This window comes from Astyanax mexicanus, chromosome 15 (genome assembly GCF_023375975.1).
Source record: "Astyanax mexicanus isolate ESR-SI-001 chromosome 15, AstMex3_surface, whole genome shotgun sequence".
NCBI lineage: Eukaryota > Metazoa > Chordata > Actinopteri > Characiformes > Acestrorhamphidae > Astyanax > Astyanax mexicanus.
Genome location: NC_064422.1, coordinates 17266692 through 17288915, shown reverse-complemented (window position 1 = coordinate 17288915; position 22224 = coordinate 17266692). Strand labels below are relative to the sequence as shown.

Below are 22224 nucleotides of genomic sequence, written 5' to 3'. Positions count from 1 at the left end.
AATCTCACTCGGACTGGGGCTCCATGCAAGATCTCACCTCGTGGCGCATCAGTGATCCTAAGAAAGGTGAGGAATCAGCCCAGAACTACACGGGAGGAGCTGGTCAATGACCTGAAGAGAGCTGGCACCACTGTTTCCAAGGTTACTGTGGGTAAAATACACTAGTTTAAAGTCATGCGTGGCACAGAAGATTCCCCTGCTTAAATCAGCACACGTCCAGCCCGTCTTAAGTTTGAAGTTTGCCCATGATCATTTGGATGATCCAGAGGAGTCATGGGAGAATGTTCTGTGGTCAAATGAGACCAAAATAGAAATTTATTTGTGTTCACTGTGTTTGGAGGACGAAGAATGATGGGTACCATCCCTACTGTAAAGCGTGGGGGTGGAAGCATCATGCTTTGGGGGTGGTTTTTTCTGCACATTTGACAGGACGACTGCACTGTATTAGGAAGAGGATGACCCGGGCCATGTATTGCAAGATTTTGAGGAACGACCTTCTTCCCTCAGTTAGAGCACTGAAGTTGGGTCGCGGCTGGGTCTTCCAACATGACAATGACCCAAAGCACACAGCCAGGATAACCAAGGAGTGGAAGGAGCTTCTCTGTAAGAAGCATATCAAGGTTCTTAGCCAGTCTCCAGACCTAAACCCTATAGAAAATATCTTTGGAGGGAGCTCAAACTCTGTGTTTTTTAGCAACAGCCCAGAAACCTGGCTGATCTGGAGAAGATCTGTGTGGAGGACTGGGCTGAAATCCCTGCTGCAGTGTTTGGTGCAAACCTGGTGAAAAACTACAGGAAATGTTTGACGTCTGTAGTTGCAAACAAATGCTACTGTACCAAATATTAACATTGACTTTTACAGGTGTTCAAATAATTATTTGCAGCACTACCACACAAATAAATTATTGAAAAAAATCATACATTGTAATTTCCAATTTTTTGGAGAGATTATGTCTCTCACAGTGGACATGCACCCAAGTTGAGAGCCCTCCATGATTTCTAAGTGGGAGAACTTGCAAAGTCGCATGATGTTCAAATACTTATTTTCCTCACTGTAGATATGTGGCTCCTGTTTGGCCTTTGGAAGCTGTGTGTGTAGAGATATGAACTCTGTCAGCTCTGTTACCGTAATCAGTAAACAGTGTCTTTTGTAATCGGACACCAGTCTTACTCCTCAGCAGAGCTTTCAGATTAGAACAGGAGGAGCTTTAGGAGACTAGAACCCACCCACAGGGTCTGAAGGAACTTCAGAGAGCTTCAGAACAGACTGGAGGATGGTCATTCTTAAGGACTTAACCTGATTGTTCTCTGACTGACAGTTAGTCCACATTGTTTTGAAGTGACTGTCGTTCTGTTGGCCATCAGGCAACGACTGACCAGCAGAGAACAGGAAGAGAAGTAGATTTCATTTTTTTTTACATATTAATGTATGTATCTATTTTTAAAAGATGTCGCTTTGGGTATTTTTACCTGCCAGTCTGCCTCTCTGCACCATTTCCGGGGCTTGGATTGTGTGAGTATTCAATTTTAATGTACCTCATTTGTGGGAATGTTATGTTGACACAATGCAAAAGTTCAAATTGTGTCAGAAAGTGATAAGTATTTTTTTTATAACGTACATAATAAAAAAAATCCAATAACAAATGCAGTGAATATGAATACAATAAAATACAAAAATAAATAGACTGATAAAAATGCTTAAAAATGACTTTTACATTGACTTTTAATAAAACATAAGATTTTTACCTCCCCCTGTAATGCTGTTTATTTGGAGATACAGGGTTCCAACAGTCAGTGTAACATTTAGCAGTTTAATTTTCTTACCATGACAAGCTAAATTCGAAAAGAGAAATTGGGTATAAAACTTCATTTTTTTTCCAGTTCAGTATAGTGAAGTTTTTTATCCATTTTTTCAAATTATCTAGTTTTTCATTTCAGCCTTTTGCAAACAGAATCCCAAGAAAAAATAAAAAGTTTAATCTTTTCTCGATTTTCAGATTTGTCTTTTAACACAAACAATTGTATTAAAAGACAAAATGAGAAAATAAAGAAAACAAAAATATTTTTTTCCTGAAATTCCCATTGTAAAGGAAAACTAAACTAAAATTGAATAAAAAATGTTTGCATTTAGCCCCAAATGGTAAGAAAATGTTAATATTAAACGTTACACTGACCTCCAACGTACACTATCTATGTCTATCAAAGTTTCTATTACATTAGAATGAAATGTGAAGTGAGCATAAGTTGAACTGATCATACAAAGATATGATGTGCTATAAAGTTAAAGATGCAATATTATTCTCAACATTTTCATCAAAATTTGTGTTTTGTTTTTGTTTCTTACACTTTGAAAGTGAAAAAAGAAAAGGAACATCATGTAAATGTTGGGCATGCCAAGAGATTTGAGCTCTTGGATCATTTGAACCAAAATCTTAGATCTAATTAGCTATAATTTGGGGACTATTTTAGTTATCTATATTTTAGTTATCTGGGCCGTCAACCACGCATTTAGAAAGCTTGATTTAGGGCGTGTCAGAGTGTCTTTGCTATCATAATGACAGAAAAAAAAGTAAAGTACGCGGCTTGAAACATGCATAAAGGCATAAAGGAAACTGTTGCCAGAGTTCTAATTAGACAGTAGCACACTTGTGTTTTCGGCTGCCAAGATAGCAGTACTGCAGAAATGTACGCATATCACTTCCTGACCACCACATCCATCTGTGCAGATATATATTTGTAAATGTCTTAGCTATTTAAAAGATGCAGGTGCAAGACGTGAAAACAGACGGTTGACTGGGTGTAAGATAGGGCCCTTCATGTGTTAGAGCTCTGGCTTTTTCAAAGTCAATATCAGTTAAGGTTAAACGATGCAAGATGAGTTTGTTGGCATTGGCTGATGTCACTTCTCACTTGCATATTTTACACCTAATGTGTGAACAGATAAAACAGTGACAGTGATCTAAGTAGTTAAAATAACACCAGATTAACTTTAATAAGAATGATCTCAGTTGTGCCAATGATAGGTTACTCTTTACTCAAAGAGAAAAATCAAACACACTGCACATCAAACGTCTGTGGACACCTTGCAGTTATATAATATTTGATGTTAGTCACATTGAGTGTGCATTAATCTACAACTGATTCATTCATTATTTCAATTTGATAAGCATACACAACAATAAACCAAGGTAATTTAAATTAGTTTAGTTTGCTTTTGTTGGAGTAACTGTCTCTACTGTCCAGAAAAGACTTTCTACCAAATATTGGAGCATTGCTGTGTGGATTTGATTGTATATAGTGACAATCATTAGATCAGTGACTGTGTTTAGCTGATCTAAGCTAAGTTGAGTTAATTTGAGCTGATTTGAGTTCAGATGAGCTGAGCTAAGCTGAGTTGAGCTGATCTAAGCTAAACTTAGTTGAATTGAGCTGATTTGATTTGAGCTGAACTGAGTTAAGCTGATCTAAGCTAAATTGAGTTGATCTAAGTTGAGTTGAGCTGATTTGATTTGAGCTGATCTGAGCCAAGTTGATCTGAGTTGTGTTGAGTTTATCTAAGTTGAGTGGAGCTGATTTGAGTTGAGATGATCTGATCTGAGTTGAAATATGCTGAGCTGAATTGACTTGATCTAAGCTAAACCGAGTTAAATTAATCTGTTCTAAGATAAACTGAGACGAATTGAGCTAAGTTGAGTTTAATTTAGCTGAGTTGATCTGCGTTGAGTTGATCAGAGTGGAGTTGAGATGAGTTAATCCGAGTTGAGTTGTGTTGATCTGAGTTAAGCTGTGTTAAAATGAGCTAAGCTGAGATGAGTTTTGTTAAGGCTGATCTAAACTGAGTTGAGTTTAATTGGGTTGCGCTGTGTTGATCTGAGTTGAGTTAAACTGAGTTGAGCTGTGTCAAGATGAGCTAAGCTAAGATGAGTTTAGTTGAGCTGATCTTAACTGAGTTGAGTTTAACTGAGTTGAGCTGTGTTAAGCTGAGCTGAGTTGAGTAGAGTTGAGCCTAGTTGAGTTTAGCTGAGCTGAGTTGAGTGGTGTGTAAAGCATGAAATAGTCAAGTAATCACAACAACACACTCGGGCCAGTCTGTGTTAGCGTCCATAGCATCTTTCTGGAAGGACGCCAGAAGAGCTCCTGATCTCTGAGCAGGGATGAAAGTCTTCTTCCAGTCTGTTTTGGATTAATTTAATGTTTGACTGAACTTCCTTCGAGGACAAACTGTTATGAACACAGTTTAACAGCAGTTTAAGAAAAATAATCTGATAAAAGAATCAAAATAAAAAGTCTTATGTGGCAAGACAAGGCTTTGAGATTAGAGGTGTAGAAAAATATTGATATTGTGTCATATTGTATCGCAATATTTTATTTTTTGTAATACTGTATGTATCAATAAAAAAAACAGTATCTGTTTTCAATGATTAGTTTAGATGTAAAGTAGTGAGTTGGTGGTTTGGTTGGAGTTTTGTTTTGTTTACTTTGTTGTTAGAGCCCACTGTTCTGCTTGGATGAAAACAAAACTTCTCTTCAATCAGATCTTATAAATATAATTTAAACAGTTCTAGACAATATATTGCCTTGCCTACAGTAGCTTAATTCAATTAAATACTCACAGCAATGCTCCAAAATCTAGTACAAAGCTTTTTTTATGGAGAGTAGAGGCAGTTACTCCAACACAAGATAGCAGGTGTTCTAGTATTTTGGTCTATAAACAGCTCTAGAAAAAAATCAAGAGGCCACTTCAGTTTCTGAATCAATTTCTCTGATTTTGCAATTTTTGGGTAAATGTTTGAGTAAAATGTACATTGTTGTTTGATTCTTATAAACTTCAGCAACATTTCTCCCAAATTCCAAATAAAAATATTGTCATTTAGATCATTTATTTGCAGAAAATGAGAAATGCTGAAATAACTAAAATAAATAAAAAAGATGCAGTGCTTTTAGAAGAAAATCAATATTTGGTGGAATAACCCTGGTTTTTAATCACTGGTTTTCATGCATCTTGGCATGGCTTGATTCTCCTTCACCAGTCTTACACACTGCTTTTGAATAACTTTATGGCATTTCTGGTGCAAACATTCAAGCAGTTCAGTTTGGTTTGATGATTGTGATCATTTGTTTTCCTCTCGATTATATTCCAGAGGTTTTCAATTTGGTAAAATCAAAGAAACTCATCATTTTAAATGGTCTTTTTTTCAGAGCTGTAGTTTAAATAACCATTAATGGATAGTATTTCCCTTTTTCTCACCTTAAGTATGTTGGTATCTGTATTTTCAGGTACGCTATGGCAGTCTACAACCACCACGTCTGTCCCGTCAATAACTGGTAAAGCCCTTTCATTTCAGTATTGGTTGGTTCTCAGCATAGTTTTCCATGATCCAATATTCACCACAAAAAAGTTCCACTGTCCAAATACTTAAAGACTTACATTTTATCTCATAAGCACCTTCTGAGATGAACAAGAGATCTTTGTCTGTTGACCCCTATATCTGTTATAGTCCAGATTTCTGACCTACAATCCTAATCAGTATGTTCTCGTATAATCTAAAGGCCGCTTTATTGATTAAGAGGTGAAATCGTGATGGTTTGTTCTGAAGAATGCTTTTAATTCCAACAACAGTGATAATGTTGTGGCTCATTCTTTGACCACAGATTGGCCAACCTTGGTATTTTGGTCAATGCTGGACAGAGATTATGATGAATGAGATCAGCTGCTTTATTGTATTGCTGAAACATGCATTTAGTTTTACACACAGTTTATATTATCTTTATAGGAATGCACAATCCAACAGAACTAACCCAACGTAAGCAGTATCTTTGGAATGAGCTGAAGTGGCAGAAGTATTCATCTAAAGTAAAGAACTTAATCACATCTAGTTTACCATCTAGTCTAAAACCTCCTAGAACAATCAACGTCCTTACTGCAGATAGCATTAATCCACATAAAAAAACAAATGTAAACACACCCAATATGCACTTAAAAATCCAGATCCAAATCCAGTCACTCAAGCCACTTCAGATGGTGTTCTGAGATGCATTTAAAACATATATAAATCAGATCACTCAAACCACTTTAGGTGGTGGCCAGAGACGCATTTATTTCAGACACAATCCGATCACTCAAAGCAGTTTAGGAGGTGATCTGAGGCACATTTAAAACAGATACAAATCAAATAGCTTAAACTACTTCTATTCTGGAGGTAGTCTGAGACGCATTTGGAATAGATATAAATCTGATCACTCAAACCACTTTAGGAGGTGGTCAGAGACGCATTTATTTCAAATACAAATTTATCACTCAAACCAGTTCAAATAGGGGTCGGACGCACATTTAAAACAGGTACAAATCTGATTATTCAAACTATTTCAGAAGGTGGTCTGAGACACATTTGAAACATACAAATCTGATCACTCAAACCACTTTTGGAGGTTGTCTCAGACGCATTTAAAACAGATAAAAAAAATCAATCCTTTAATACACTTCTGAAGTTTGTCTGAGACACATTTGACCCACATGTTATAGTCGTGTATACACACGCATCTCTCCAAAACATGAAAGTCCCTCCCCAGTATAACAGAACCCAAATGAAAAGTAAATTTGCATTTAGTGCCCCTAAGTGATTAAGTTTAAGTTTGTTTACTGAGTTTAAATACATGTTGTTGAATCTCGTCATGGTACAATTCAGATACAAATTGCGAGGGATCAGGTGTAAACTGGGTCTCAGAGTACTTGATTAAAAAACAACAAGGAATAAGGTCAATATACAGTCCAACCTAGGCTTTTTGAGACCTGTTTAATTGTTAATTGTTTAATTGTGGTTTCTGTGTGACTCAATGCATAATGCATGTCTTTATAGACATTTTAACTAAACAGTAGATCATTTGTTGAGATTTGGCTTAATTTCCAACATATATGTAAATAGCATGCTTATGAGATCAGTGTTTACCCACTGACTGACGAACACACTCACACAGTCCAGCTAAACTACTGTAGATGTCCAAATGTTTGTGGACACCTGTCCTAATGAGTGCATTCAGCTACTCTGGGAGCAAGAAAATCTATCAAATAGCCCACATCCAATTTCTAACTGTGCATTTCCAAACCACAATTTAGTTACAGTTCAGTCATAATATAGGATTAGTATTATTGTCTGAAAGCTGAAACTAACTTTTGCTTGTTAGTCATTGTTTTTGAGGGCCAGTCATATCAGAGACCACAAAAATTATGAGTTATCAAAAAGCAGTGTGTAAGACTGGTGGAGGAGAACATGCCAAGACCAAAAACCAGGGTTATTCCATCAAATATTGATTTCTGAACTCGTTCATTTTAATCAAACATATACATATAAATGGCTAAATCTGAGAAAATACTTAAAAAACTGAAGTGGTCTCTTAATTTGCTCCAGAGCAAGGCCAATTGTGCTCTCTCAGGGCTCCGGCAGCCGATGACAAGCTGCATGACTGGGATTCGAACCAGCGATCTCCTGAACATAGTTGGAGTGATTTAGATCAATGGACCACTTGACACCCCATAAAAAAAATCTAATTTCTATTTCTATTTCTAATTATAATTTGAGGTGAAAAAAACTAGATGGGAATCAGTTTCTCTGATTTTGTCGTTTAGAGCATCTATTAGCAGAAAATGAGAAATGGCTAAAATAACAAAAAAAGGTGCAGAGCTTTCAGACCTTAAATAATGCAAAGAAAACAAGTTAATATTCATTAAGTTATAAGTTGAGTTCACAAATCAATATTTGGTGGAATAACACTGTTTTTTTAATCGCATCGTGGTTCGGATCGAGTTCTACACGCTGCTTTTGGATAACTTTATGCCACTCCTGGTGCAAAAATTCTAACAGATCAGCTTGGTTTGATGGCTTGTGATCATCCATCATCCTCTTGATTATATTCCAGAAGTTTTACATTTGGTAAAATCAAAGAAACTCATCCTTTTTTAAGTACTCTCTTATTTTTTTCGAGAGCTGTCATATAACAAGGATATCCGCAAATTGCACATACTTTTCTATAGGGACTTTGCTTCTGAGCTGTGTGTTTATGCTAATGTTGGTATGTGTATATATTTATTTATATGCTATAGGGTGTATAACTCGTCGTGTGAGGAGCCTCTGGTGATGCAGACCGGGCCGTTTTTCTGCTGTACACTGGATAACATCCCTCTCATAAGGTCAGTACCTCACACTATGTTATTCAGACAGGTATCTGCAGATCTTTAAAATGTCTAAAAACGTCTCTATTTGCCCTAATTTGTCTTCAAAAAAAATTAAATTTATCTCACAAATGTCTTAAAAATGCAGTCGACTGTGAATACAGTTTTAATTTTATTGTTGTGTATGGCATTTCACAGTTTTCAAATCTCATATGCCAGTTAACGTTTTACTAATCCGGAGCAGACTATAGTTTTTTCAGAATATTTTATCATTTAGAAAATGTTTATAGAAATGTAATTAAATTAAGTTAAAATAGATTTAAAGTCTGTAACATTGTGAAAGGTCATCTATAATAGGCTACATTAACAGCAGAGAATAATATATGAATATGAACATATAATATGCACTCTCTGGAACACTAGCACAGGAAAAATAATATTTCTGTAAGTCGGTCCAATGGATCTGCAGTCTCTCTGCTCAGAAACAGAATGTAAACACTCATCATTTAATCCTTTAAAACTGTCTCCAATAGATACTACACCCTACTGACAGTGTTGGGAAGTAACGGATTACATGTAACGGCGTTACGTAATCAGATTACAAATTATGAGTAACTGTAATCCGTTACAGTTACTGCTTCAGTAAATGGTAATCAGATTACAGTTACTCTGCTAAAATAAATGGATTACATTGCGGTACTTTTCTGTTTTTGGTCTTCCAATCCAACACTGACAAAACGCAAACACATTCACATAAATCACGACATCAGAATATTCTATGATTCACAACCTCCTGCTCAGAATGTTTTCACTGCAGAAGCGCCCCCTAGCCCGTCGGCGGGCCCGTTCTGACTATGTAAAGTTGAATGCTTATAAGCGTCAAATATTCTAAACACACCGACCAAATAACTGACTCATATTCTTTAGTACTAATTTAACTACCTGCATGCAAATTTACAACCATCTACATGAAACCAGTCGCCAGAAATCGCCAACTGAAAACAGCCTGTTTTTTCACATTGTTTACATGGGGAACACGCCTCCCCAACAAAATAGCCTTATAAAATATCATAAGTATATAAAATAACATCATATTACATTATAGAAAATTCACTTACTATCACAGCATCCACAGTACAGCACTGAACCGCAGATAAAATATCCATAAAGTCCTTTATTCGCCTGCTCACTTCTCCTCACAAACATGCGTTTATTTTCAGCGGTCCACAAACCACTATTTTTCTTGAGTGATCGTCTTTTGAACCAATAACGTGAGCGCTGGATCAATCCAATCCAATCAAATCAGGTCATAGCCTTTCTCCAGCGTCACAAAAGTTATTGACACCTATTTCAACCAATAGTCCACCCTTAGACGAAAACATTGGTACGTAATTTTCCCTGATTGGTCTCCTAATGGCTGGGGGAGGGGCATGCCTAACCGCTGTCACCAAATTCCCTCTGCTAAACATAAGTGCGCCCACAGCGCGCATACGTGTGATTTTGTTTGTCATTTCATCAAAAAGTATTAATATTACTCTGAAATAGACTTACATTCATTTATTTTATCACAAACAAACAAAAAAATTACAAACTCTGGCTGTATAGAGACAGATTTACTGGAGAGGTTTTGAACACTTTGGAGACGCCTGGTGGACACCTAATAAAATGCAGTGTAACTCTTCAATGCATTGTGATATAACTTACAAATTTTGTAATTTGTTTGTCAAGACCCTACTGAATCAGGAAATATAGAGAATGAGTGACTATTCATCACCAACATCCATACACACACTGTAAACTCTAAATATAACAGGCGCTTTTTTTTTTTTACATTTTCTTCTGCATTTGATGTTCTCAAATGGAACTTAAATAATGGGAATTAAAGTGTTGAAGTGAATTATTGTTTACTGTTTATGATTACACTGCATTTGACATTTAATAATAAAACATTCAAATTATATTTTGTTTGCATTTGTGAGTTCTTAGAAAAGGAACAGATTGTAATCGCATTAAATCCTATTGGACCGAATTGTATCGTATAAAGACATAATTTGAGGTATCGTAAATTATCGTATCGCTGACTAAAATAATCGTATTGTATCGTATCGTAATGAATCTTGTGATTTACACCCCTAGATAATCCTGGCAAAAAATCCACCTGCAGAAAGTGGCAAACCTGCAAATAGTTAGCTTACAGTTGTTGTTACATTGTTTGGTTTTTAATGATTTTATCATCAATTTATAGAAGTGTTTTATAAAATTGTTTGATTAAATGGTTTCATAAGTATTTTATAGGGTGATTGAAAAGGCTGTTTTATTTGTCTATCTATTAACTGGAAGGAAAAATAAAAGAATAATATGCAATATGTGGTTGCAACATTCATTCAGGCTTAAAAAAACGACAATATTGTAAGTAATCCAAAGTAATCAGATTACGTTACTCACTTGAAGTAATGTAACTGATTACGTTACAAATTACATTTTGAGTGATGTAATCAGTAATCTGTAAGGGATTACATTTTAAAAGTAACCTTCCCAACACTGCCTACTGACCAACCTAACCTGTAGAGTATCACAATCTAACTCAAATACAAAAACAGTAACTCTTCTATAGTAAAATAAAAATTGTGTTGTATCACAATCTAACTCAGTTAAAAGTGCAGAAACTGTGATATTGTGAAAGTATGGATAATGTATTACAGCCTAACTCAATTTAAAGAGCAAAACATATACTATTATAAAAGTATGGGTATTGTATCACAGTTTAACTCAATTAAAAGAGCAGAAATTATACTAGAGTGAAATAATGGGTATTGTATCACAGTCTAACTCAATTTAAAGAGCAAAAACTACTTTAGTGGAAATAATGGCACTGTATCGCAATCTAGCTCAATTAAAAGAGCAAAAAATATACTATAGTGAAATTATAGGTACTGTATCACAGTCTAACTCCATTAAAAGAGCAAAAACTATAATATAGTGAAAACATGGCTACTGTATCACAGTCTAACTCAATTTAAAGAGCAAAAACTATACTATAGTGAAATAATGTGTACTGTTTCAAAATCTAACTCAATATAAAGTGCAGAAACTGTGATATAGTGAAAGTATGGGTACTGTATAATAGTCTAACTCAATTTAAAGAGCAGAAACTATACTATAGTGAAATAATGGGTACTGTATCAGAGTCTAACTCTATTTACAGAGCAGAAACTACTATAGTGAAATTATGTGTACTGTACCAAAATGTAACTCTATTAAAAGAGCAGATAACATACTATATTAAAAGTATGGGTACTGTATCACAATCTGACTTCGTTAAAAAACAGATTAGGGTTAAAATATAACCCAATTTTACTCAATTAAAAGAGAAGAACCTGTACTAAATTGAAAATATGACAGTAGGATTAATCCTTGTCCAAGAGTAAAAAATGAAAGGCAGTTTGTTCTATTGCTTTTTCTCTGCACTCTATTAGTAAGTGTGGTGCCTTGCCTCCGGAAAGTTGCTGGTTCAGTCTCCTCTGCAGTGCTGGATCCTTTATGGGTGAGTTATGAAATTTTACATTCGTTTTTTTCCCCCAAAGCTTGATTCTTTTTTAAAGATTAATGTACAGTGAAGGGGTGCATGCAGGAAATCAAAGAGCAAAACAGGCCCCTATTTATTTTTTATAATAGCCACTATTTCATGATTATCAACCCTTCATATATTTACATATTTACACTGTGTATATTTGCAAACTTATGCTTTAGTGGACTTTAATAACACAGATAATTAACATCAGCACAGAGATTTATCAGTCTACTCAGGCTTTAGCAGCACTCAAAAATATTAGAAGTATTTAGAGGTGTTTCTAATAAAGTGGCAAATGAGTGGTTGCACTTGGTAGATGTTTTTAATAAACTGAGTTTTTGGAAGCATCTGATTGGTCCTGTGTGTGTTCCAGTGGTGCTGATTGGTGTGCTCCGGTATGCTCAGGTGAAACACAGACAGGAGAACAGTCTGTTGAACATGCTGGGTCTGTGCACTGGCTGGCTTTGTGCTGCAGGCCTCATCATAGTTGGAAACTTCCAGGTAAGGATTAATAATTGCTTTGTCTGATACACTCAAACCAGCACAATACTGACACTGACACACCACCACCATATACACCGAGTTCCAAATTATTATGCAAATTGGATTTTAGTATCATAAAGATTTTGTTTTTGTTTTACAATTAAACTCATGGATGGTATTGTCTCTGAGGGCTCTTTGGATCACTGAAATCAATCTCAGACACCTGTGATAATTAGTTTGCCAGGTGAGTCCAATTAAAGGAAAACTACTTAAGAAGGATGATCCACTTTATTAAGCAGGCCACAGGTTTCAAGCAAAATGAGAAAGAAAAAGGATCTCTCTGCTACCAAAAAGCATCAATTAGTGCAACGCTTTGGATGAGGTATGAAAACATAAGATATTTCACAAAAACTTAAGCGTGATCATCATACTTTGGAGAGATTTGTGGCTGATTCAGAGCACAGACGGGTTCGTGCAGATAAAGGCAAAATGAGGAAGGTTTCTTCCAGGCAAGTTCATCGGATTAAGAGAGCAGCTGCTAAAATGCCATAACAAACCAGCAAACCGGTATTTGATTTGTATTTTTTTTATTTTTATAGAATATACTGTTATCGTCGGGAGGTGTGTTCAATAAAATTGGATTTATACTCTTTATACAGGCTTCATACAGGTGATGACTTTTATTAAACTGACTGTCAATTGCATCGACCATTTAGGAAAAACAGGGAAAAATATTATTTGCATAATAATTTGGAACGCGGTGTATATACAGTACAATTTACATTGTAAGTTTAATGTTAAAGCTATACAGCAACACATGCAAAATTATGTTGTAAAAAAAGTGCTAAACAAACCAGAATATTAATTTTTCATACTTTAGATTGTTCTAAATAACCACATTTAGCTTTGAGGGGAGGTTTTCACACTCCTTGGGCCCTAATTTAGTGATCTATAGCAAAAAATACACCTTGTGTGGCTTAAAACATGAAATAAACAAATCAGTGTGCCAGTTTTTGTTACCTTTAAAATCCAGGTGCGCTCTGACTATTGCGCTTACATATCTAAACAGCGCGGTGCTTTAGCAGATCATTTAAGGGAACAGCAGTTTTGTTTTATTCTGTATTTTTGTGTGTAACGAGCATGGGTGTACACGTGCTGAGCGTGCCATGCTCCTGCATGGCTAAGATACGATTGGGTGTCTGACTGTTGACTGTTGTCAGGGTTTTAATCAGTCAGTGGCGCAGCCGTATTTCCCACCGCCAAGATCCAAGAAACTCGCCATAAATTTACCTGAACATACAGTACTTCACTTCCAGACCACCACGCCCATCAGTGTAGATTTATTCTTAAACTCCAACACTATTTTAATGACGTACAATCTTGGGTCTTTGGTATTTTAACCTCAGTGGCTTCATGAGGTAGAATCACCTGGAATAGTTTTCTCAGAATCTTGAAGGAAGGAGTTCCTGAGTTCCTGGAGGCGCTGAACAATAGTTGGCTTGTTTTTTTTGTTTTGTTTTTTTGTCACGCTCTTCTCCAGTTCTTTCAAATCACCCATTTTTTGGATGTTTTTAATATGAATTGAAAATGAATAGACAAAAAAAAAGAAAGAAAAACACAAGATGAGATTTTGACTGGTAGAAAGAAAGAGAGAGAAAGAGGAATATATTGATACGACTTACTAACATGACAAAAGTCATGGGACATCATACTCAGGGGCGTAGCAGCAAATTCTGGGCCCTGTACACCCTCTATGTTAATGGGCCCCTATCCATGCCAGTAAACAAAGGAAAGTGAGCGAAAAAAAAATCAGGATTTTCATGGGCCCCTCTCCCTACTCGGGCCCTGGGTAGTCAGGTCCACTTTTCCCCCCACTACCACGCCCATGATCATACTTATAGTGAGTTCAAACACTGACGCTGTTATTGTGTTTATTACTGTTGCATAATCTTCACTTTGATCACTTCCAGTACAACAACTGCGTGCACCCCAGGGCTCCCGACGGCTATCTGCCTCCAGGCTGCTCACGCTGCATCCGCTGATTGTGCGTTAAATCAAAAGACTTGCTTTGCTTGTTGATCCCTCATACTGCCCGTAGCCACTCTAAAGTCCTGTAGGTATGGCTCAGTGACTCTTTCTCATGGGAGTGAGTTCAATATTATTGACTAGATTATATAATCTCTGTAGAAAAGCCCCGACCACCAGAAAGTTCTAAAGACATTGCCTAATGCATATCTGGAATGATAGCGCTCTATCAAGCTCATATTTACTCTTACTCTATTGTCCAAAGCAATGCAGTTAATAATAAAATATAATAATTTTGTACTCTGGTAAGAATGGGCATCCATATGTTTCTGTAGTAAAGAAGAACAAACTGACTAATGCTTTTGATTTCAAGCTTGATTAAAGGCGTATTAGTGTGTCTTTGCTATCGCAACAACAGGAAAAGTACACCTTGCTCGTCTCGAAACACACAAAACACATACTAATTCTCCCTTTTTAAATAATCATGGGTGTGTTTAAGAAGAATAAGAAGAAATAAACCAGTCACAAATCATTGTGTCACTTGTCATTCCCTTTAAGAGCCATGTGCTATTTTAACAGGGCAGAGCTTCTGTATTATATATATGGTTTTATTTATACAAAAATAAATGATGAAATACAAAAACGAAGGCCCATCTCAAGCAGACAAACAGGTCTGATCTCTAAATGTGTATATTATTTGTAAAAAATTGCTACTATATAAAGTGAAACAAACAGCACCGAACAACATCAACAAGGTGTCACTCAACAAAATGAAAAATAAATGCGCAAATAAAAAAGAAACCAAGCGTCCAGGTCTTGGATGTCAATCTTTAGCAAAGATTGACATTTATTTTCTTCTTTCTTTTTAAAGAAAGAGGCCTGTTCTCTGCCTCTGTCTGTGAGAGTCTGTGAGACAGCCAATCGTTTTTTAGTGTGGGCGGGCAGGGAAAGCCAAGACAGGGCCTTACATGGACAAACATCAGTGCACAAAATGTTGCATGACTGCGAGCAGTGAACGCTACACATACCGCGTGCAGTGTGTAAACAGCATAGAGCAGGGTCGGAGCTGGAAGTCTGAACCGAGACCTTTACAACTGGACATCACACACCAGGGGATGCCTCATCTGTCACTGTGTTGTCCGTGTTGGAGCTTTTTCAGTCATTCAGCCCAAAAAATACGGGGCAGATTATGGTGGAAGTTGGGGTCAAACTTGGTGACATAATTAATTAGCATTAAAAAATAATAACTGGGTGCTGAGTGGTCCAGCAGTCTAAAGCGCTACCACTATAAGCGGGAGGTCGCAGGTTCAAAATCTCCGCTCATGCAGCTTTGCAATCAAGCTGCCGGCGCTCAGAGGCAGCACAGGGCATCTGTGAGCTGATGTATCGGAACCGAGCCGCTTCGCTTTCGATGCGATGGCTGACTTTACATGTATCGGAGGAAGCGTGTGCTAGTCTTCACCCTCCTGGTGTGTTGGGGCATTGCTAGTGATTGGGGGAGTCCTAGTGGGTGGGTTGGGTAATTGGCTGTGCAAAATTGGGAATAATAAAAAAAATACTAACTGATTACTAATACTAATTCCAAATTAATCACATGCATCCAAATAGACTCTTTAACGCTGACAGCTCTAGTTTTAATGCTCAAAATGTGGTGTATCTCTCCATGACTGTTTGTTTTCATAATATGATTGTCTTAGCCTCAGGGTTTAAAAGCGTCCTGCAGATTTTACATGTTCTCTCACTGGGAACCAAAACAGAACCAGGCTAATCTTCAGCCTTCAGTCCAGTTAACTCGTGCTAACAGCCACTCGGTCCGCTCTGTGAATGCAGGGTCCCCACATGCCTCAAAGTGCTGGGCTTGGTCTCAGAACTCTGCAGGTGTTGGGTTTCTGCTGGTTCTGAACGTTGTGTAGATGCTTCAGACCCACTCTTCCTCCTCCTCTTCCTCCTCCTCTATCCTCCTCTTTCACTGTCAGTAGGACGGCTGCTCTGGAATGTTTATTATAAACAGTCGTTGGGTAAAAGCCAGAGCAGATTTTGTACTTTTTTGCCGTCCATCCGTGGAGGTCACCCGGTTCACTCACTGCGCTACTGTGGAGCTCTATGGACAGAAGTATTGGGACACCTGCTCATTTTCTATTTCTTCTGAAATTAGGCTATCCTGCTTTTGTTGGAGTAACTGTTTCAAATGTTCAGAGAAGACTTTCTATTAGATTTCAAAACATTGCTGTGAGGATTTGATTAGTCGCATTCAGTGACAAAAGCAGTAGTGAGGACATAAATAAAAAAAGGATAAATAAATAAATAAATTAATTATGATATCTGTGTCAGCAATGGGTGCAAATCAATTAAAGTGGCTGAATGCATTCATTATAGAAGGGGTGTCCACAAACATTTGGCTATTGGACAGTGTACTTCAAATAGTTATTTCATCAATGCCATACAAGAACTACTCTTGGTTCTATAAGGAACTGTGGTTATAACAGGGATCTCTGTATCTCTCAGCTCCTCAACAAATGCATGTGTAAAGTGTGCCTGGACTTTTGCTTGATGTGCATTTTTCAATTTCTCCTAGCGATTTGAGATTAGTAGGACCTAATAAGTATAAAAATATACTTTATCTTTATACAGAAAGTTGTTTTTGAAAAAAAAAAACAGTGTCCACATAGGAGGACAGTAGTTTATTTTAACACAATATAAAAAGATCCTTGCCATTTAGAATCATAAGGACCCAATCAATCCAAAACAAAATGTGAACTTTCCTTAGTAAGTAAATAAACTAATTTCAAACATAAAATTCAATTAGAATTTTGCCTGACCCATGTTTCTGTCTGGACTGGCCATAGAAGCTTTTGACTGTGAGTCCCGCCCTTTTGTTTTCAATTAATTGAGTGTAATGTTGTCATGTGACCACTAGATGATAGGAAAAAAAAAACATGAGTTAATTCGGATGCTGATGGAAGGGTTACTCATCAGTGTTGTAGATAGCTAACTCTAACCTTGCCCTTAAAATCATGTTCCACTTCCATTTTACGATTTGGACACTCAATAGTGCCCTAAATAGTAAGCAAGGGTCAATTACGGTCACAGCCAGGGTCTCAAGAGGTTAATGCTGGCTCAAACTGTGATTTTCATTTTGAACAATACAGGGAGCCCTGGAGAAAAAAAAAAATTCTCACATAATTCTGATTTAAATGTTCTTCAGACTTACATGTCTTTTGTCTGGTGTGTGTTTTTGTGTGTGTGTTACAGGTGGACTTTGCGAAGGTGCTGCACTATGTGGGAGCAGGTTTGGCGTTCCCCAATAGTGTGCTGTTCGTGTGTGCGCAGACAGTCCTGACGTACCGGCTCGCCAAAACACGCACGGACCTACACACCGCTCACCTCCGCTTGACCCTCAGCCTGCTCGCCTTCATCACACTCATCCTCAGTATCCTTACACTGTGTGTACGAGTGTGTGTGTGTATAACCAAAGAATCCACATAAGCATCCACATCTATAATATCACGGCACCTAGCAACAGCCCTAGCAGCAATTAGACTACTGTATTTTTTTAGTAAATGTATTTTTTTACATTTTCATATGTGGTTCAAAATCTTTTTGCTTTTACCCATGTGCTACGTGCTTCTCTCTCGTACCCACATACCTCTTGGTGCAGCTGTGCAGCCATAGCAGAAAAAATAGCAAAAACAGGCGTACGAGAGGGCCCTAAAAGTAGTTTACTAAAAAAGGAAACTTACCTGTCTATTATTTATTTTTATACAGTGGTGTTAAAAGGTTTTAAAAACAACATTTTAATTTTATTTTCTCTTTAAGGAAAAAAAATATGTATAAAAATGATTGAACATAAAACATATAAACAATGGTTTTGCACATATGCTTTATACGGACTTTTATTATTTAATTTTGGGACTCCCTCAAGAGCGCCCCCTAGTGCCTGACATGACAAACCCATTGATTGACTACATCATCTCTAGATGTTCTCTGGTTCTAACAGTTGTCATCCTTAACCCCTGCTGTTCCAGGTGGAGTGTTTTTTATGCAGGAGGGCTTTGCTCTGCAGCACGGCGCCGCTGTCTGCGAGTGGCTTTTCCTCATCATTATCCTGCTCTTTTACGGATCTTTCGTTTTTGAGTTCCGCTTCATATCTGCAGAAACGCTGCTGGTTCTGATCGGGAAAGCAGGAGATCCTCGAGCTCATCTCTCTCAGGATGACTGTATACTGGAGAATAAACCAGTCTCACGTGAAGGACCAGCACTGGACTGAAGCACAGACTGATAAATTAAAGAAATAAAGACTTTGGGACAGATTTAAGGAGCCATGCACAGGTTCTCCAGTCTGTGGAACTACTGGAACTGCACTGGAGGGATAAAGAAGGAAGAACAAAGTTTTTCTAAAGACTTAATAAGGGTAAAAGTATTTATGAGTTTGGGACACTTGCTTGAGAAATAAAGGGTATTAGAAAGAGTTTATTCTGCTTTTGTTGGAATAACTGTCTCTACTGTCCAGAGAGGACAGATTGTCTACGAGATTTTGGACTCATTGGATATTGCTGAGGACACCACCTGTTTCTCCAGGTGGACTGAGATCAGATGATTGTGAGTAACATACAGTAGCAACCACTTACCAGCCACCTGAAATGGCGTAACACTTTTATATCGCAAGAACTATATAATGCTTACCTACTATTACCTTACTAAACAAATCAAATCAAATCTCTTATATAGGCCTGCCACTATGAGTTGGAGGTAATATCCGACATAGATTATCTGAGTAAATATAAAAAGCATTTTTTAAGTGGCCTAGTCAAAGTCTGATTGAGATGCTGTGGCATGATATTGAACAGGAGATTAATGCTGGAGAACCCTCCAATGTGTCTGAATTAAAACAATTCTATAAAGAAGAGTGGAACAAAGTTCCTCCACAGAGATTTCAAAGACTCATTGTCACAACCAAATTATTAAATTTAGGGGGCAAACACTTTTTCACACAGAGAAAAATTGGTTTGGATAGTTTTTTTCCCTTAATAAAGGAAATCATCATTTAAAAAGTGCTTTTTATTTTCACTCAGGTTATATTTGTCTGATATTAAAGTTTGTTTGACAATCTAAAAATACATAACCATGACCAACATGCAAAAACCAAAACCAAATCACGCCACTGTACCGATATGACCTGAAACTTTTTAGTGGACCTCAGAATTGCCTATATTCTCCACAGAGCACATTAACGCATATTAGTTAATATTCTATATCAACTTTGTTTAAACAATTGATTTAATTGTGTTTTAAAAGAAAGGAATTGCTTTCATCATGTATCAGCATTATTTCTGGGACAATATAGAGAACCATTCAAAGGTTTGGACACACCTTCTCATTTAGTATATTTTTCCTTAATTTTTTTTCTACTTTTTCCTACAACTGAATACCGATGTCATCCAGACTATGATGAAATACATAAGGAATCATGTAGTAACTTAAACGTGTTAAACAAACCCAAATATTCTGTGAAGTATTTAGGTTCTCTTATCAGGGGGCAGTTACATTGTGGTTTCTGAGGCTGGTAACTCTGATGAACTTTTAGTCTTCTTTTCCTGGTGCGGTCCTGATGAGAGCCAGTCAAATCATTTTTTTATGGCCATTGTGACTGCACTTGAAAATACTTTGTGGAAGTTTGTGGATTTTTTCTGACTGAATAACCTCAATTTTTAACTTAGTTTTAACGTAGTGTTTGCCATTATATAAAGTAGAAAATTTCTCAGATAAGTTCAACACAGTTGTTAACTGAAAAGCCATTCCTTTCCATCTCATAAAGCTGACTGAAAAAATACCAAAATACAGTGTAAAGCTGTCATCTAATTAAGAGGTGCTACGTTGAAGAATATAAAATATAAAACATGTTATAGATTGTTTAACACTTTTTGTTGACTACATAATTCCATATATTTTTCTTAATAGATTGGATGACCTAAGTATTAATCTACAATGCAGAACATTTTAATATAAGCTAAATAACACTGAATTTAGGGTGTGGTAAATACAAAACCAAGGCCCAGCACTAAGTATGTCAACTGCACTAAGTATGCAGCACTAGCAGCAAGTATGTCAACAGGCCAGCAGGAGGCGCCAATCCAGCATAATTGTAATTATTCTACATAATAAAAAAACTGGCAAAAAATAATTGATTACACCATAATTATGATGGTCCTGTTAAAAAAAAAGAGATAAAAAACAACATACTAAGCTATGTGGCTCCTGTTAGCCATCACCAGTGCCTTAAATCAGCCAATCAGAGCAGAGTGCACCTTTTTTGATTCTCTGTAAAAAAAAAAAAAAAAAAAAAAAGACAGTGTTTTATTTTGGACTAAAATAACTGGGGAATAAACAGGCTTGTTAAAACTATCTGAAAACTTTGCTTCATAGCTGAAGTTACATACATACTGCCATATTTTTTGCACTATAAGGCACACAGGACACAGGCCGCTAGGTGCCGAGACCTATAATGCCTAGCTAAGTTATGTAAACAAAAGTGTAATTCTTAAAAATAAAACATTTCTTATGAATCAGAGAAGTGCTGATTGTTAATCTACACAATTTTCTCTCCTGAAAGAAATTCTCTTTACTCTTGTGTGAGTAAAGCTATTCCATTTATTTAGCTTAGATTTCCAGATTTCCAGTAAGGCTAGAGCATTAGCATTAGCGGCTAACCGCTAGCGACAGCACTACACTGAGGAATACCTGGGATCTAAAGCACCTTAAACAAAAGTAAAGTGATTGTTGGGTATATATTGTGCACATGTTCATGTTGTGTTTTTATGTTCATGAGAACTCTTCAGGCTTTCTGTTGAAAAAGAAATGTAAAAAAATGTGGCATATATAATGAAGATATTCAAAAAATTATGTTTATACCTGTGGATAGTGACTTATGTTATGAACAAATCTTGCTTATTTGCACACATTTTAAATGTAAATACTAGGAATAGAGGTAAACTGTAAAAATTACTCTGCTAATTAATTCCTCCATTTACCCCCTCTCCAAAAATAAGTGTTAATTATTGCTGTGTTTGTCACTATTTGAGAAAATGATGCAAAAATCTGTTCACTTGCACAGTAAGAATATATTTCTCAATTAAAATAAATACAGACAATTTATCCTTTGTGGGTGTGTGAGATTGTGCCAAAAATTATATTTATGTGAGTTCATTCTAATGTTATATAGAGTTAATTACAGGTAGACATTCTCACTGAACACTGGCTTTATGTTTATTTGGGGTTAGAATTCTAATGTTATATAGGGCTAATTACAGGTAAACACTCTCACTGAACGCTGACTTTATGTTTATTTGGGTTTAGTATTCTAGTGTTATATAGAGTTAATTACAGGTAGACACTCTCACTGACTAAACACTGACTTTATGTTTATTTGGGTTCAGTATTCTAATGTTATATAGAGTTAAGTATAGGTAGACTCTCACTGACTAAACACTGACTTATGTTTATTTGGGTTTAGTATTCTAGTGTTATATAGAGTTAATTACAGGTAGACACTCTCACTGATATGGGTGTGAAATCAAACCAAACAGAAGGACATAACGCTCCAAGTAAACAAACTCATCAACTGATCCGGACCAGAGAAACCAACTACAGGTGTGAAAACGCCCTGTTATACTGTTATAGTAAATTAAATTCTAATTCAGAAATCCTTACAACCAAACTGAGATGTTTATGATAAAGTGAAATAACTTTTCCTATATCCAATTCATCATGAACTCTTTATTCCAGTGTCTCATGCTGTTTTTATCTCCCCTCAAACATACAAGTATATTCTAGTATTTTAATTGACAACACTATTATAAATATAATTGCATTTTACATTTCTAACATTCATTCTTTTATTCGCATTTAAACATCCACTACAAAAACTTGCGTCTTAAAAAGAACAAGTGCGAATAATCATAGTTAATTACAGAATATTGTT

General features: G+C 36.4%; 3 protein-coding genes across 3 annotated transcripts in view; all 3 read left to right on the top strand.

Moving 5' to 3' along the window:
- The window catches only part of chst3b (carbohydrate (chondroitin 6) sulfotransferase 3b), a 303775-nt gene that overhangs the window by 96849 nt on the left and 184702 nt on the right, over positions 1-22224 (top strand). The gene's annotated exons all lie outside the window — the stretch shown is intronic.
- Positions 1-22224, top strand: part of zgc:92749 (elongation of very long chain fatty acids protein) — a 238241-nt gene that overhangs the window by 31734 nt on the left and 184283 nt on the right. The window lies entirely within an intron of this gene.
- Positions 1240-21398, top strand: LOC103027672 (transmembrane protein 150A). The gene is made up of 7 exons (XM_007260914.4): positions 1240-1513; positions 5278-5325; positions 8099-8185; positions 11644-11711; positions 12112-12239; positions 17499-17676; positions 18272-21398. The coding sequence occupies exons 1-7, from the start codon at positions 1449-1451 to the stop codon at positions 18511-18513; spliced, it is 816 nt and encodes a 271-aa protein (XP_007260976.3). The 5' UTR covers positions 1240-1448; the 3' UTR covers positions 18514-21398.

What these genes read in the sequence shown, in the direction of transcription:
- LOC103027672 (XM_007260914.4), top strand. Translation starts at nt 1,449, where the DNA reads ATGTCGCTTTGGGTATTTTTACCTGCCAGTCTGCCTCTCTGCACCATT. An exon ending in GTCTGTCCCGTCAATAACTG is followed by an intron (nt 5,326 to 8,098) that starts GTAAAGCCCTTT and finishes TATATGCTATAG; the next exon opens with GGTGTATAACTCGTCGTGTG. An exon ending in CTTCATCACACTCATCCTCA is followed by an intron (nt 17,677 to 18,271) that starts GTATCCTTACAC and finishes CTGCTGTTCCAG; the next exon opens with GTGGAGTGTTTTTTATGCAG.